At 46.5% G+C, this 14,501-nt stretch overlaps 1 protein-coding gene across 3 annotated transcripts in view; it reads right to left on the bottom strand.

Moving 5' to 3' along the window:
• Positions 1-14,165, bottom strand: part of LOC147883044 (uncharacterized) — a 53,522-nt gene extending 39,357 nt beyond the window's left edge. The window contains exon 1 of one of the 3 annotated variants that reach the window (XM_087399743.1): positions 14,018-14,165. In XM_087399743.1, coding sequence (XP_087255869.1) covers positions 14,018-14,117 — 100 coding nt within the window. In that variant the 5' untranslated portion in view covers positions 14,118-14,165. Of the gene's footprint in view, positions 1-11,117; positions 11,523-14,017 lie in introns of those variants that run through there. The other 2 variants (XM_087399742.1, XM_087399744.1) reach the window with 2 other exon arrangements.
• Positions 14,166-14,501: the final 336 nt, after the last annotated feature.

The following is a 14,501-nucleotide window of genomic DNA, read 5'->3' as shown; positions in this document are numbered from 1 at the left end:
GATGAGGCCGTAACCGCAAACTCAAGACCTTGGCGGAGATCTTGTATGCAGTATCAAGCAGAGTGATCGGCCTCCACTGTCGAATATCTGACCTATCTCCCCCTTTCGGGATCAAACAGATCCACCCCCTGCACAAGAACTGAGGGAGAAGGCCTGTGTCGAAAATCTCTTGGCAAGCTAAACGGAAAGGAGTAGAGATAATCTCCCAGAAGTTCTGAAAAAAGACCGAAGTCAAGCCATCCTCCCCCGGGCACTTTTGGGTCGGGAGAGCCTTGAGGGCTTCCCAGAGCTCCTCATCTATGAAAGGCTCCTCAAGTCTACTGCGTAAGTCCCGCGAGACTACTGTCGGAACATGATCCCAAACTAGCTCTCGGGCCACAAGACCAACTGAGGTCATCCTCTCTGTCTGAAAGAGCTGGCTATAAAAATCCGTAGTCATGTCAAGAATCTCCTGCGGGTCAGTGTGCATGATGCCCTACGAGTCCCGAAGACGCTGTAGCTGTGTGCCGGTCGATCGGGGCCCAGTGGTTTGAAAGAAATGCTTCGTCATCCTCTCCCCCTGCTGTACCCATCACGCCCGAGAGGAATGGTAGGAAAACTTAGCCCGCCGCAGTTCTGTGTCCTGAAGCTCGAGACGAGTGCTCTCCAATCTATCACTAAGCCACTGAGAAACTGAGTCCTGCTCCCTGAGTCTCTCGATGGAGGCGAGGTCTCTCCTAAAAGCCCACTCTCGTCTCCTCTGTCCAAAGGAGAAGAGAAGGCTGCCAGGAGTCCTGTTGAACTCTGGCTCTCTCCACGGGTCTCTGCCACTGATCATGAAAATGAATTGCTCCCAGGTGTTACACTCTGCTGCTGGCATCTCTGAGAACGAGGCGCCGCCCTACTTGTCTTCCCCAAACTCCAGGTTGTTGAAGTCCCCTCCAACAATCCAAGAGTCAACATTCGGAAGACACTCTGACAGCCTCCTCCAAAAGGCCGGGCGATGCTGTCTACACGCTGGGGCATACACGTTCAGGATCCCAATCCTGGACTCTCCCATCCGAACTCCATTCCAAACTGCCCGTCCTGGAATGAGCTCGCCCTGATCATAGACCTCTGAAGCCAAAGTCTATGAGACTGAGATGCAGACCCCTCCGCTCCGTCCTACTGCGGGAGACCACTCCTCTGGACCTCTCCCTGGGAGAAGGTGATGGCGTCGTCTGATGTCTGCTGCTGAAATCATGTGCTCCTGAATCATAAGGATGTCCACTACCCGCCCTACCACTGCCCTCTGCAACTCCTGTCAGAGCATCACGTACTGCGGCTGACTACGAACACGGTCGTGGAGCCTGTGTACGTTCTAGCTCACTATGGTCCAGCTCATGAGGACGGGGGAGTCGGAAACAAGGCTCTCCTATGAGTGGGTGCCTATCCTAGAAAGACTGCCTTGTGTGATTTTGCTGGGGGTTTGAAGGGCGAGTAGTCAGTGTCTACGCGGCATCATACTAGGGTGGATACTAGCTCAATATCGATCTTCCATGCCCACTTCATCATGAAGGAGGCTTCCACTCCGAACAACTCAGCGCACGTCTAGAGGGGCCATAAGTGTGCCTGCTCCACCTTTGCCTCCATCAGCAATCTGATAACTCTTGTCGCCAAACCACACACCGGCTCCTCGCGCGTGAAGCTCAGCTGAAAGTTCACCTCTGTGCCATGGGCGTACCAAAGATCTAGTCCCTGTGGTCCCATCCACTCATCCATCATAAGCATAATCTGATTACCCAAAATAGCATCCAACCATGTGGAGGCAAACGGAAATCTCCAAACACGGTGTGTATGAGATTTCATTGCACTGATCAAGCCCCCCTTTCGGAGCTGAAGGACCATAGAGGGTATGAGTCCGGAATCTCTAGATAGTTCCAGGGTCCTAACCTCCAGAAGTCCTACGGTAAGGGACGCCCAAGATGGAAGTTGGGAGCTATTGGCCGGGAAGATGAGCCTCGTCCCTCAAGATCTCTCTCTTAGCGGACCTGCTACTACGATGAGGAAGCAAAAGGAGGCGTCGTCGTTCCCTTGCATGATGGCAAGGGTGTCGAAGCGGAAGAGGCTGCTACTAAAGTGGAGAGGGGGGCGGCGAGAGAGTGAGAGGTAGGGACGCAGGGGACAGAGGGCAGGGGGCGGGTAATGAGAGTGACCATAGAAGGGGGGGCTGAGAGGGGGGGGAGGGGGCGGGGGGAACCCTGCGGAGGGAGGGGAAAGTGAAGAGGAGGAGGGGGAGGGGCCTGGGGGAGGGAGGGGAGGGGGAGGAGGAGGGAAAAGGGCGACCACATGTCCCCCATACTGATCACGCTCGCCGCAGCTTTGGATCGGCTCCTTCACGGCCCTCGTCGGGCTAGCGTTTGCAGCTTCCGCCATCACCGCATCTGGAGCTCCTAGGGCTCTCTGCTGCTGCAAGGGTGGGTGCGGAGGCTGAACTTCTGAAGCTGGAGGATCGACTGGATGGACAGTGGCCTCTGCTGCTGGGGGAGGTGACTCCTACTGTTCCTCTTTCATGGCCTCTCGGTCAACCCTGTCCCTCTCCTTGTGGTTGGCCCTCTGTCTGCGGCGTTTGTGCGCCTGCTTGCTTGGTTTCTTTTTCTTTTTAACCTATGTCCAATTCCCTTCTGAGGGGGTAACCCATGGGGTTTGAGAATCTTGCTGCTCCTGCCTCAGAGGGCGCTGAACTCGGGCCTGCTGACTCTGCCTACTCTGTGGAGGAGGGGAGGGGAGGCGCACGAGGGTGGGCACGGGGGGAAATTTGTACTGCTTTGCCAAGTACTACAAAGACACCCTCTGCCGTAGCAAAGAAATCCAACCTAGAAACATCTTATTTTGAAAATAGGTGGTAGGCCCGTGTGATGTTGGGATACTTGTCTAATTTCGGAAATGTTTCAGAAATGGTATTAGAAAAAGTAGGAAACGATGCAATATGGAGAATGCAAGAGTAGAAAAATATATAGCCAAAGATAGCATTAGAAGTCTGCACTACCTTCATAAGTCTAGAGTACATTTTCAAAAAGTTTGCCTTTTTCGACCAAATGAGAAAGTTTTTGAGCTGCATCCAACTTGCCACTCTCCTTGAGCTTGGGGATGGGGAGGTGTGAAGGTGTACACCTGAACAAACTGGAAAGCAGTATCAATCGACTCAAATACCTGCCAACCTCAACCTCTTACAGACAAGCTTTCTCAATTAGAGCTTCCTTCTTGCAAAGATCTCATCCTTAAGATGCAAGGTAGATCACTAAAGTAGGACTTCAAAAAACAAGATTTCTAAAGAGACAAGCCAACGCAGCTGAATGTTGCCAATAAACTCAAGATTTACACAAAGATGATGTGTTGAAAACATAAACAGTTACAGATCTGAAGAAAGTCCTCGAAACTGGATCCCAAACTTACATCTGAGACATGGGCCTTGGACCCTCTTTATAGGTAACAGGCTGGTGCCCCCACACCCTCGAACTAGCCAACCAGCAGCCTGATCTGGCCAACCTAACTGTTAGGCACTGATGACAACAGTGGGGATGTCATAGTGGCTAGTCCCTGCTATGTGTGATGGAGCTTATGGTTTTCAACCTTATGAGAGAATATCATCAGATTAAAACTGTTTTTAGAGGACGAGTTTGGGCATATTCCTGGATTCATCTAGATATAGGCCTGCTGCCAACCCTGTAGGTGTCCTACTGGCTACCTCAGACTGGCGGACCTGATGCTGCGGGCCAGGGCCGTATAACCCCCTAGCCCCTTTGCTGGACAATCTCTCTGGTGGGAAAACTAATGTAATCCTTGTAAACTTCTGTGATAGAGGATTGAGTGCATGCCCACATCCTAGAGAGTGAATCAACCACAACATTTTCCTTCCCCATCTTGTATTCAATGTCAATATCATAATTTTGCACAATGGATAGCCACCTTTTCTGTTTGGGAGATACATTGGACTGAGGTAAGATATATCTGAGAGCTCTATGATCAGTTCTTACCCTAAAAAGACTCCCCTATATACAGTGATGCCATTTCTTGATAGCATGCAATATGGCTACCATTTCCTGGTCATAAATCTGGTAGGTCAGCTCTTTGTCACCCAGCTTCAGACTCTCATAGCTTATTACTCCATGGCTTTGCTTGAGCACTGCCCCCAAGGCCCCAACCACTAGCATCAGCTTCAATGGAGAATGGTTGAGAGAAATATGGACACACAAGGATGGGAGCTGAGGTCAAAGAATCCTTCAGTTCTTGGAAACTTTACTCTGCAGAAGCTGTCCAGAAAAAGGACCTTGAGCTGGTCAGTAAGGGGTGCTGCTATTTTTGCAAAGGTTTAACGAACCTTTTATAGAAGGATGCTAATCCAAGAAATCCCCTTAACTGAGTGGGGTTCTAAGGACGTGACAATTCTCACACACACTTGACTTAATGGGGTCCATTTGTATGCCCTTGCTGCTGACTTTGACCGAGGTACTCCACTTCTTGGCTATAAATGTGCACTTGCTTGCCTTAGCAAAGAGTTGGTGGCTTCTCAAGACCTCAAGGATGCTTTACATGCATTAGGTGCTCCTCTTTGGATTTGTTGGAAATGAGTATATAATCAAAGAAGACTAGGACAGATCTATAGAGATAGGGTTGTAGGATCTTGTTCATGAGTGCTTGGAACATTGCTGGAGCATTCGTGAGGCCAAATGCCATCACTTTGAACTGATATAAACCACGTTCAGTTCGGAAGGCAGTTTTCCGCTAATGCTCCTCCTTCATCCTTATTTGGTGGTAGAGTGACCTTAAATCAATCTTTGTAAAGTATTTGGCTCCTCTCAGCTCATCAAGTAAACCATCCACTCTAGGGATAGGAACTCTGTTCTTCACTGTCACTTTGTTCAAGTCCGTATAATCAATGCACATCCTATATGTAAACTACTCGGTGCTTTCTATCAATTCAGACAACGGATTTTGCAGAGGCGTTTGAATGAGATGATTGCGAGTTGCCAAACACATATACTTGAACTTAAGAGTTTGCAATTAAGCTGGAATTAAGACTTATACAGCTTAAACACAAAGTCACATCATTGGAAAATGCAATATGATTGAGGGGCCAAGACGGCCCCCCCCCCTTATCCAGGCTCACTTTATTCTTGAAAATGGAGATACAAGACCAAGGTGCAAAGCACCTTCCAAACTGATGATCTCAGTGAAAACCTAGGACCTAGATACAAGACTCAAGAGCATATGTACAAGGTAGACAACAAAAAGGAGGACTCCAAGCTCAGGTTTCAACTCTTGGCTTGCCCAATCCACAAGGAAGAAGCCTGCAACAATCACCACTTATATCCAACATTAGAGACAAGCACTAGTTTCTAGAAAGATAGTAGAAACAACATGAAATAGTGCTGTAAATGAGATAAACTTGACAATACAGGCTCCCTTCGTGACTTGACCCTTTTGTAGATGAAGTCCTTGATGCCTCTGAAGCTACCTTCGGTGAGGAGAGTGTGGAAATGGGGCTGGAATGAGAACAGCTTAGAAAAACAGCCTGTAGGCTAGAGAGAGAAAGCTTTTATAGAGTGATAGCTGTAGAGAGAGAGTGCCAATGCTGATCCCAAGGGAGGGGATGTAAGAGAGGAGCTGCTGCTGTTCCAAAGGTGCACAGAAAGGCAGATTTCTGCAAGGGGAAGGGGCTGGAACAGTAGAGAGAGAAATTTTGCAGTAGAGAGAGAAAGACTGCAGCAGGAGAGAGAACGGGGCTGTGGCTGCTCCAGGCTAGGAGAAGGAGAGAGGATGCTGCTGCTGTTCCAAAAGAGCTGGAAGGGGGCAGATTTCTGGAGAGGAAGGGCTGGAACTGTAGAGAGAGAATGTGCTGCTGTAGAGAGAGAAAGTGCTGCTGAGGTGAGAGAATGGCCTAGGGAGAAGTTGGCTGCACCCAAGGAGCTGGAGAGGTTCTGCTGCATCAACCAAAAGGAGAGAGAAGAAAAGTGACAAATTTTTCATGTAGAGAATGAAGGGGAGAGGCCTTCTTTTATAGGCTCAGCCCCCCCCCCTCAGGCCTAGAGTGGAAGGTGGACACTTGTCCCAGATTTTTGGTGCGCTACAGTCCCAAAGAGGACAGCCCACAACCTGCCCCGAATCTACCAGATTTGGGGCCAAACACTTAACCTGCATGCCCTACCACTTGCCATGCATGCTGCCACATGTGTGGGACAGGTGGACTGACCTGCCAGCTCAGATTCCATGTGGCAGTCTGCCACGTGTCACTCCCAAAAACCCTAAAATTTCAAAGTTGTCAGAATTCAATTCTGATCGCACCCACGGGTTCCTAACAGCTTAGACTATCTATTGACGTACTCTAAGGTCATAATTGAGCCATACTGAGCTCATTTGTTTGTCGTCTTATCTTGTATCTCCATTACTCTCGGCATGCTGCCAGGCCCACACCCAAAGCTCAGGGAGCATTCTCTTGAATGGTTCCTAGGTCGGTATGCAATCTGTGCATTTGATTGGTCCCATGTTTGGGTACTCAGGTGGGGTGTGGTTTCCAGATGTCCCTCTCAAAGAGAGGCCATCACTCTTGTAGGTCACTAATGCCCATAACCCCAAGCAAGGGGGTCCACCCTCAAATGCTAGACCTAGTCCCCATTGTCCGTAACTGAACAGTAGGAAAACATTTCATTTCTTAATAAGCATACTATTGAAAAACAAAAAGAAATAGTACCAAGCAAGTGGATACATGTTGAAGCAGGATGACACTATATGAGCCATCCTTCTTCTTAACCAAGAGAGCAAGGGAAGCAAAAGGAGATTGACTCTGTGTGATGAAATCCCTGTCCAAAATCTCCTGACTTCTATAAGGTAGTTTATTTACTGGTTTTGACCCTGTTTCAAGCTTAATTGCATGATCCACATCTCTCTTGGGAGGTAAGTGATGAGGAAGATCAGCAAAAACATCTGAAAACTGCTGCAGCAACTCCTGCATATCCTCGTCTTCCACCCAGCGTCCATTGTTGTCGTCTCTTTTAGCTAAGCGTACAGCATAAAGTCCACAATCCCCTTTGAGGTCCCTGGCTAGTTTTCTGGAAGGTATGGCTGTCAACTTAGGATGTTTAAAGCTCATAAGTGTGATCTGTTTTCCAGCATGCAGAAACATCATACACATCTTGTTCAAGTCCATAGAGAGCTCTCCCAGGGTCTTGAGCCATTCACAGCCCAATACAATATAAGGTGGTTTATTTACTGGTTTTGACCCTCGTTCAAGATTAATTGTATGATCCACATCTCTCTTGGGAGGTAAGTGATGAGGAAGATCAGCAAAAACATCTGAAAACTGCTGCAGCAACTCCTGCATATCCTTGTCTTCCACCCAGCGTCCATTGTTGTCGTCTCTTTTAGCTAAGCGTACAGCATAGAGTCCACGATCCCCTTTGAGGTCCCTGGCTAGTTTTCTGGAAGGTATGACTGTCAACTTAGGATGTTTAAAGCCCATAACTGTGATCTGTTTTCCAGCAGCTGCCAAATTATTTGAGTCATAGGCCTTCCTAGCAGAGGACATGAAGCCCACTGCATCAGCTTCCGCTGGATCATCATCAAAATCAAGGTCTGCCATAGCCTCCTTGGGCCTCTTTCCCTCCTGGATTTGGCTCCTCTTAAGTTGATCAAACCTCCTATTCATAGTTGAAGATAGATTCTACAATATTTGGTCCATCCTCTGATTATTCAACCTGATTTCATTTGTCAAGTCCTTACACTTGGAGCATTGGCCCCAAACAGTTCTGAATTGATTGCTCCTAACAAACTTGAGCCTAATTTGGATGATACACCAGGAGCTCAGAATAGAGTGGCTGATGCTTTATCTCGAAGACCCAAGGTTAATCATGTGACTATTGCCTGTCACAGGGATCTTGAAGGTATCAAGGAGCACTATGCCATTGACTCAGACTTTGGAGAGATTATGCAGCAAATGCAAGAGGGGCAGTCGACACGTCAGTATTCCATGAAGAATGGCTACTTAATAAAGGATGATTGCTTATGCATCACCCGAGTCATCAAAAGATTCTCGAGGAATGCCATGCACCTCCATATGTTGGGCATAGAGAAATCGCAGCTACCACTCAGGCTTAAGAGATGTATTTTTATTGGCCAGCTATGCATAAAGATATACACCAGTTTGTTACGGAATGCCTTACTTGTTAAAAGGTCAAATATGACATATAAAAGGCACCTAGCTTCTTCCTGTCCCTCAGGCACCATGGGAAAGCATTGCAATGAACTTCATTTCTTATTTGCCACGATCAAAGTCAGGGAATGATGGGATATGGACTATCATTGATAGATTCAGCAAGCAAACCCATTTCATTTTAGTACGCAAAACCATAAAGGCAAATCCATGATTTGCCAAAGTCCATTGTTAGTGACCGAGATCCCAAAATGACCAACCTATTCTAAACAGCCTTATTTGATAATATGGGGACGAATCTAAATTTTTTCTCTTCTTTCCATCCCTAGACTGATGGTCAAAGTGAAGTATTGTATTCAACGATATTAGATCTTTCGAAATGCTACGTGGCTAACCAAAAATTAGATTGGCAAAAGTACCTTCCACTAGTGGAGTTTGCATATAATAATATTGTTCACAGCTCCACAGGGAAAGCCCCATTTGAGGTCATTTATGAGAAGGTGATTATGCCACCTATCTTGAGAACCAAAGACGATATTTGCAGCTGATCAATATGTCGGAGACCTCCAAACAGCTTCTAGCCAGTTTCGGACCGCAATAGAAAGCTCTCAAGAGAAGCATAAGAAAGTTGCAGATAAGCACAGGAGACAGCCAAATCTCAAGCGAGGGGATTGTGTAGGCTCAACACGCTTAAAGGCAAAGAGAAAGTGTACGCACAATTATCCCCCAGGTATTATGGCCCTTTCACTCTAGACCCCCTGGAGATCCAAACCGGAGTGTTAAACCATCAATATGTACAGGATTATTCAATGAGTGCCAAGTGAATTTTGCACATTAGCAAGAGGGGCAGCCAGTGCTCAGTCGGCGATCGCGCCTTCAACCAGTAAAGAAAACCAACTGGCCAGTCCGCGAGTCAACCAAGTGATCAACTCATGCAATTGGATAAGCCCTATGAAGCTTCCAATCAAGCAACTCCATCAGATAGAAAAGCAGGTGACCATGGCCTAAACGGGTGGCCCATCCTTTAGGACCTATCGGAGGCAGCGGGAGCAATAGCAAAGCAAACCTAGCACCCCTTCTCCAGCAGGATTTCAACATAATATGAACAGATATTCTCTTTTTTGCAACATCCTGGCATAGCAAGAAGGTGCCTAGTCCCCCCTCCCGCTCTTCTAGATGGCACGGAGGCACCTATAATTAGACATCTTCTGTATCTTGCATGCCTGCACCTAATTATGTTGGAAAGGTCACCTACCCATCTATAAGCTCCCATATGAGGAGAGTGGGGGGTAGGGAGACCTAGGGCAAAACATGCCTAGAGAAAAGCATGTGGGCAGCAAGCAAAAGTAACACACCTGTAGTCAAGGTGGCTGCAACAGATGGCGGGGTATCCCAAGTAAAAGGCGCCTATATGCTGAGCTCATTAGCAGGGCTTGTGTGCAGGTATATGACCCGCAACAGAGGCTTGAAGGTGTCGTAGCAGATGGCGGGATCCGTGGGCAGGCTGATGGCCTGCAACAGGCCTTAGAGGGGGCGCAATATGATGGGGCAGGGATCACCTTGGATCAGCCAAGTGACAAGGCTGGTTGGGGCTGGTTAATCCAGCCAACCATGTCTTGGAAAGACTGGTCAAAAGGGCTGGGCTCTGCACAATGAAACAAAGGGCTCTTGCCTTGGTTTTGAGTCCCAGGAGGGGCCATGGTACAGCGGAAGCAAAAGAGATGAATACTTGCTAGAAAACAACTCAACAAAAGTGCAGCAACAAAGTAGCAAAGGAGAAAGCAAAACTCAACAAGTTCTTCCTTCTAGAATGAAGGGCAAAAGGCTGCAAGAGGAGCAGCTACAAAGGGCAGCAGTTGCTGCAATCTTCTTCCACCAACGGTGGGCTAGACAAGTCGCCTTCTCCCTACTAAGTGCACGCTACTGGATCAGCTTTAGTGCTGAGAGGCTGAAGGCTTGAGTGCTATGTGATAGTAAGGGGAAAGGGGGGTTTAAATAATAGAGGGGAGAGGCCACAAAGGGGTGGTAAATTGACCACCGACCATTGACTTTGACCTTGGCCACCGACCATTGACTTTGATCAGTCGGCGGCCCCCTCTCAATCACTCCCCCTTCTAACCGCCTAAGCCCCTTGCCCTTCTCCTCATAAATGGGGGGGCAAAACATGTGGGGCATTAACCACGAATTCTAACACCAAGGAGGGAGCAAAAAACCAACCAGCAGTCTGCTGCTGGTTGGCCATTTTGGGCATGGTGAGTTGGTCCACATACCAGCCATCTGGGCCTATATAAGGAGAGCATTCAGCCCTCAGTTCTCATCCACCCTAGCAGCTTTGGGAGGAGCAGAAAGGAGCAGCATATCCACCATCCTTGAGCCTCTACATTGGAAGTGAAGGAGAGAGGTGTTGTTGCAGACTTAGCTCCAGGGAAAGACTGAACCTAGACTATCTTCTAGGGCAGAAGGTTGCTGAGATCATTCTAGACGGAAAGTCTGCAGAAGATCAAGGTGGAGCACACAGGCTCAAGTCTAGAGATAACCAGCAGATAGGAGGAGTACCTTGTGGTAAGATGAGAGGACAACACCACTAGTGGGACTTTGAATCTCTCTCTTTTGTATTGTGTCCATAGATTTGGACGGAAATATATTATTTTGGTGGTTTCTCTATCTGATTGGTTCATTGTTTATTGATGAGTCTGCACATCTATTCTATGCACATAAGTTTAAGAAGTTTGTGATTCCACACCCCACACCACACTGTGTGAGCTCCTGGGCAATTCTATCAATCTTCCGCTGTGCATACCTCTGTTGGGTCATTTCTAACAAATTAGAGGTCAAACCCTTATGGGAATCGCTCGGAGTATCTAGGGTGTTCAAGCATAGCATGGCAGGCAGTAAGAAACTTGCTGCATGGTGATGAGAAAGGGGAGACTAAAAGAGGAGGCAATAATACTTGCTAACATTTTTCAGCGTTCTCTTCTGATCTGCAGGAAGATCGCTGACGCCTGTCGATGTTTCTGCGCCGTCTTGGCCGTTTGAAATTGTCATCGGAAACCCTCAAGCTGTAGAGCTCCTCGAAAGCAGGTCCTCTGTCAGCAAGTATCTTGCTCCAAGCCACCGAGCCGTCTTCCACGTGTGCTTGCATATCTAGCAACTGCTGTTTGGAGTAGCGAATAGGCGCAGGATGATGGGGAAAGCCCTCTGGAAGATCGGTTTCTTGGGGGTGTACATCCTGGGTATCGGCGACGACCGCCATGCAGGTCTGTGTCAAGTTCCCCTCTCACTTCAACACTCACCTCGTGAAGGTAAGTAAGATAATGGGTATACTTGCACGTATTAATTAATTTGTTTCCGTGGGCGAGGGAGGGTGCAATGTTTGATTAAGTTAAGCTAGATCCAATACTTAGGCAGGCAGCATAGGGAGATCAATTCAAAACCCAAGCCGTGGTTGAGCCACGTGGCAACCTAATTCAAGCTGTGAGCCACGTGTCATTCTAATTCAAGCCGAAATCCTAAAAGGATGGTTTGCTTTTTGCATAGGGGAATTGCATGATTCTAAAAAGATCCTCTCTAATTCTGCCTTTTCGTTCATCCCCATCCATTGCTTTCATCGTTTTCATTACTTCATCCCCATCTTCCCCTGTGAAGTGAGTGTGTTAATTAATTGGAGCATCAATTGGAGCATCGAAGCAAAAGGCGTGTAAATTGATTGGAGCGTCGAAGCAAAAGGGCCCATCCTATAGCATATAACATAGAAGACAAATTCTACAAGGAAAACGAAACATGAAACAGCTCATAGGCCATAAGCAAAAGAGAGACGATTTCAACCTCATCTTCACAATAGTCTCCAAGTTCTACGTATATTACACCCTTATTCGTAGATGAGCGTAGGATTTGTTGTAGAAACCAAGATCCTCAAGTTGAAAGATGCAATCCGTCTCCGATGTAGGTATCTTAGCATATAACACAGAAGACAAAACATGAAACAGCTCATAGGCCATAAGCAAAAAAGAGACGATTTCAACCTCATCTTCACAATAGCCTCCATGTTCGTTGTGCAGGGCTTTCAATGTTTAGCGAAGGCAAAAGCATAGCAACCATGAAGCAAAGACAAAAAGCCTTGCAAGGTCTCTCATTGACATTTTGGTGTTGCCCTACACAGAGCATCAAAACTACAAAAATGTCTGATCCATGCGGCAGTACATTGCTGTGCTTAAGTCGGATTCCTAGAAGAATGGCGATGGTATGGGGCAAAAAGGACCCAGGAGCTATTGGTGTGCTCTCATCCAGGGATCCAAAAGCTCATACTAGAGTATGCGATCCCTGCAACGATCTATGGACCTTGTAAACTGTGCCACCTAAGCCTTCTCCGAGATGGTACTGGCGACACTGCCGATCTGGAAGACAGAGGCTCTGGACTCAATTGTGCGTCGGTTCGTATTGGCCGATTATTTTCATGAGACTTTGGACTCAATGGTGCATCAGTTCGTGTTGGTGGATTATTTTCGGGTATTTCTTTAATTTGCTTATCTGCTCATTTCACATCAAAGATCGTATCTTAGTAGCATTGAACCTTCCTCCGATGCTTTTTTTCCTGTTGCAAAATATATAGAAATTAGGGATGAAGTAATCAAAGATCAAAGTTCGCAATGATGTATGTGCAAGGTTAATGAACTTTGCTTGTTGAAGTTGAAGCTTCAGTAATCCACACATCATCGTAGGCCAATTGCGACCCAAATGAGATAGGTACACGTGAGTTTGAAACAATGAAAGCATTGCTGGGATTAATCGCTCAAAATCTGTGAGTGGGAAGAAGGGAGAGTGCTGCCTTGGAAGCAATTTCTCGCTATCCGTAGCCATTTCCTTGAGGCTGCTAAATTGCACAACAGTTCATTTTTTGGTTCACTAATAGTGAGGCAAATACACAATCCGTTAGAGAACACCCAGAACTTGAGAGTTGCAAGAAAAGGATCGCCAGGAGATGAATCTTTGCATAACAATGTGCTTGACATAACAAGGTGGCCACAAGTTGGAGCTACAAGTTTTCCACTAGAAGGTGTCTAGTGTCCATCTGCAGGTCTCTAGTTTATGTTGCATTCGGTACCATAGCAGTAGTTTCAGCCCAGCAAATAGTCATCCGCCCCTTCCTGATGTCTTGGGCAGCTTTTCACAAAACCACTAAGAACACTTCTCATGCAAAAGCATAAGCATAAGAATTGCTTTGACTAGCTACTAAAGAAGACAAACAGGTTACCTGGCTAAAGGCTCCTATAGTCTGGTTCCTAAGGCAATTCTGCCGTTGGTGCATCTTAGATGTGGCAATGCGTAAAATGTAGGATAGATGTCGTAACATTTGTATGTATTTACATTGCAAGTATTGCGAGTATCTGGTAATCATTGTTCATACAAGGATGTCCATTAAATAGGTACCTTTACTATTTCTTGTCACATTCTTTATTAAAATAAAAAACAACAAAAATCTTTGAAAAAAGATACATTATCCAATAACATTATGTGACTTACAAAATACAGAATACACGATTATATGCAACGACAGATTCCACATTATACAAATGTACAAAATATATTATGTAATTTACAAGATCCCAAGGAACGGCACATTCCTTGGTCTTATAACTTTTGGAGAAAAATTGTGCCAACTCTCCCCCCATATGAACGTGTAGTTACACGAGCCTTTGTGATTCCTTCTTTATAACCCAACTTTAGCATCAATTTTAAAGAATTTGAGAAAGCTTTACTAGCTTTCTCCTCTCCATTTGGTTTTGCTCTTGTGATGTGTTGATTCAAAGCAATTCATCGGAAAAGATTTACCTACGTTCGGGACAGATTTACCTACGTTGATCGATGGCTTTCTGATGTAAAATTCCATGGAAAGCTTCATGAACGTCTGATGTGCAAGCTTGCCATGTAAGTCGGTCTCGTCGGACTGCATAGAAATAAGCTACTTTGTTGTTGAGAAGCTTCAACGCAAACGACGAAAGTGTAAGGACTGCATAGAAATAAGCTGCTTTGTTGTCAATGCAAGAGATGAAAGTGTAACGCATTGTGTTCAACCTACAATAGGACAACCTTATTTGTAGATGAGCATAGGATTTGGACATATTTAAGGGAGGATCAGCGTCCAATCTGAACCAGTTGCAAGGCCATTGAACGTGGGTGTTACAGTTACAATCCAAGCTACGTATACTACACCCTATCGAGGCTAAAAAGCGCATGGATGAGAGGTTTCTTGATCTTCTACACAATAGTCTCCATGTTTATTGTGCAGGGCTTTCTTCCACTTCTCAACTTGATCCTCTGAGCGTAGGATTTGGAC

This window comes from Dipteris shenzhenensis, chromosome 28 (genome assembly GCF_047967505.1).
Source record: "Dipteris shenzhenensis isolate YYH24624 ecotype China chromosome 28, Dip_SZ_1.0, whole genome shotgun sequence".
NCBI classification, from domain to species: domain Eukaryota; kingdom Viridiplantae; phylum Streptophyta; class Polypodiopsida; order Gleicheniales; family Dipteridaceae; genus Dipteris; species Dipteris shenzhenensis.
The sequence above is the reverse complement of the archived record's forward strand: the minus strand, read 5'-3'. Positions and strand labels throughout refer to the sequence as shown.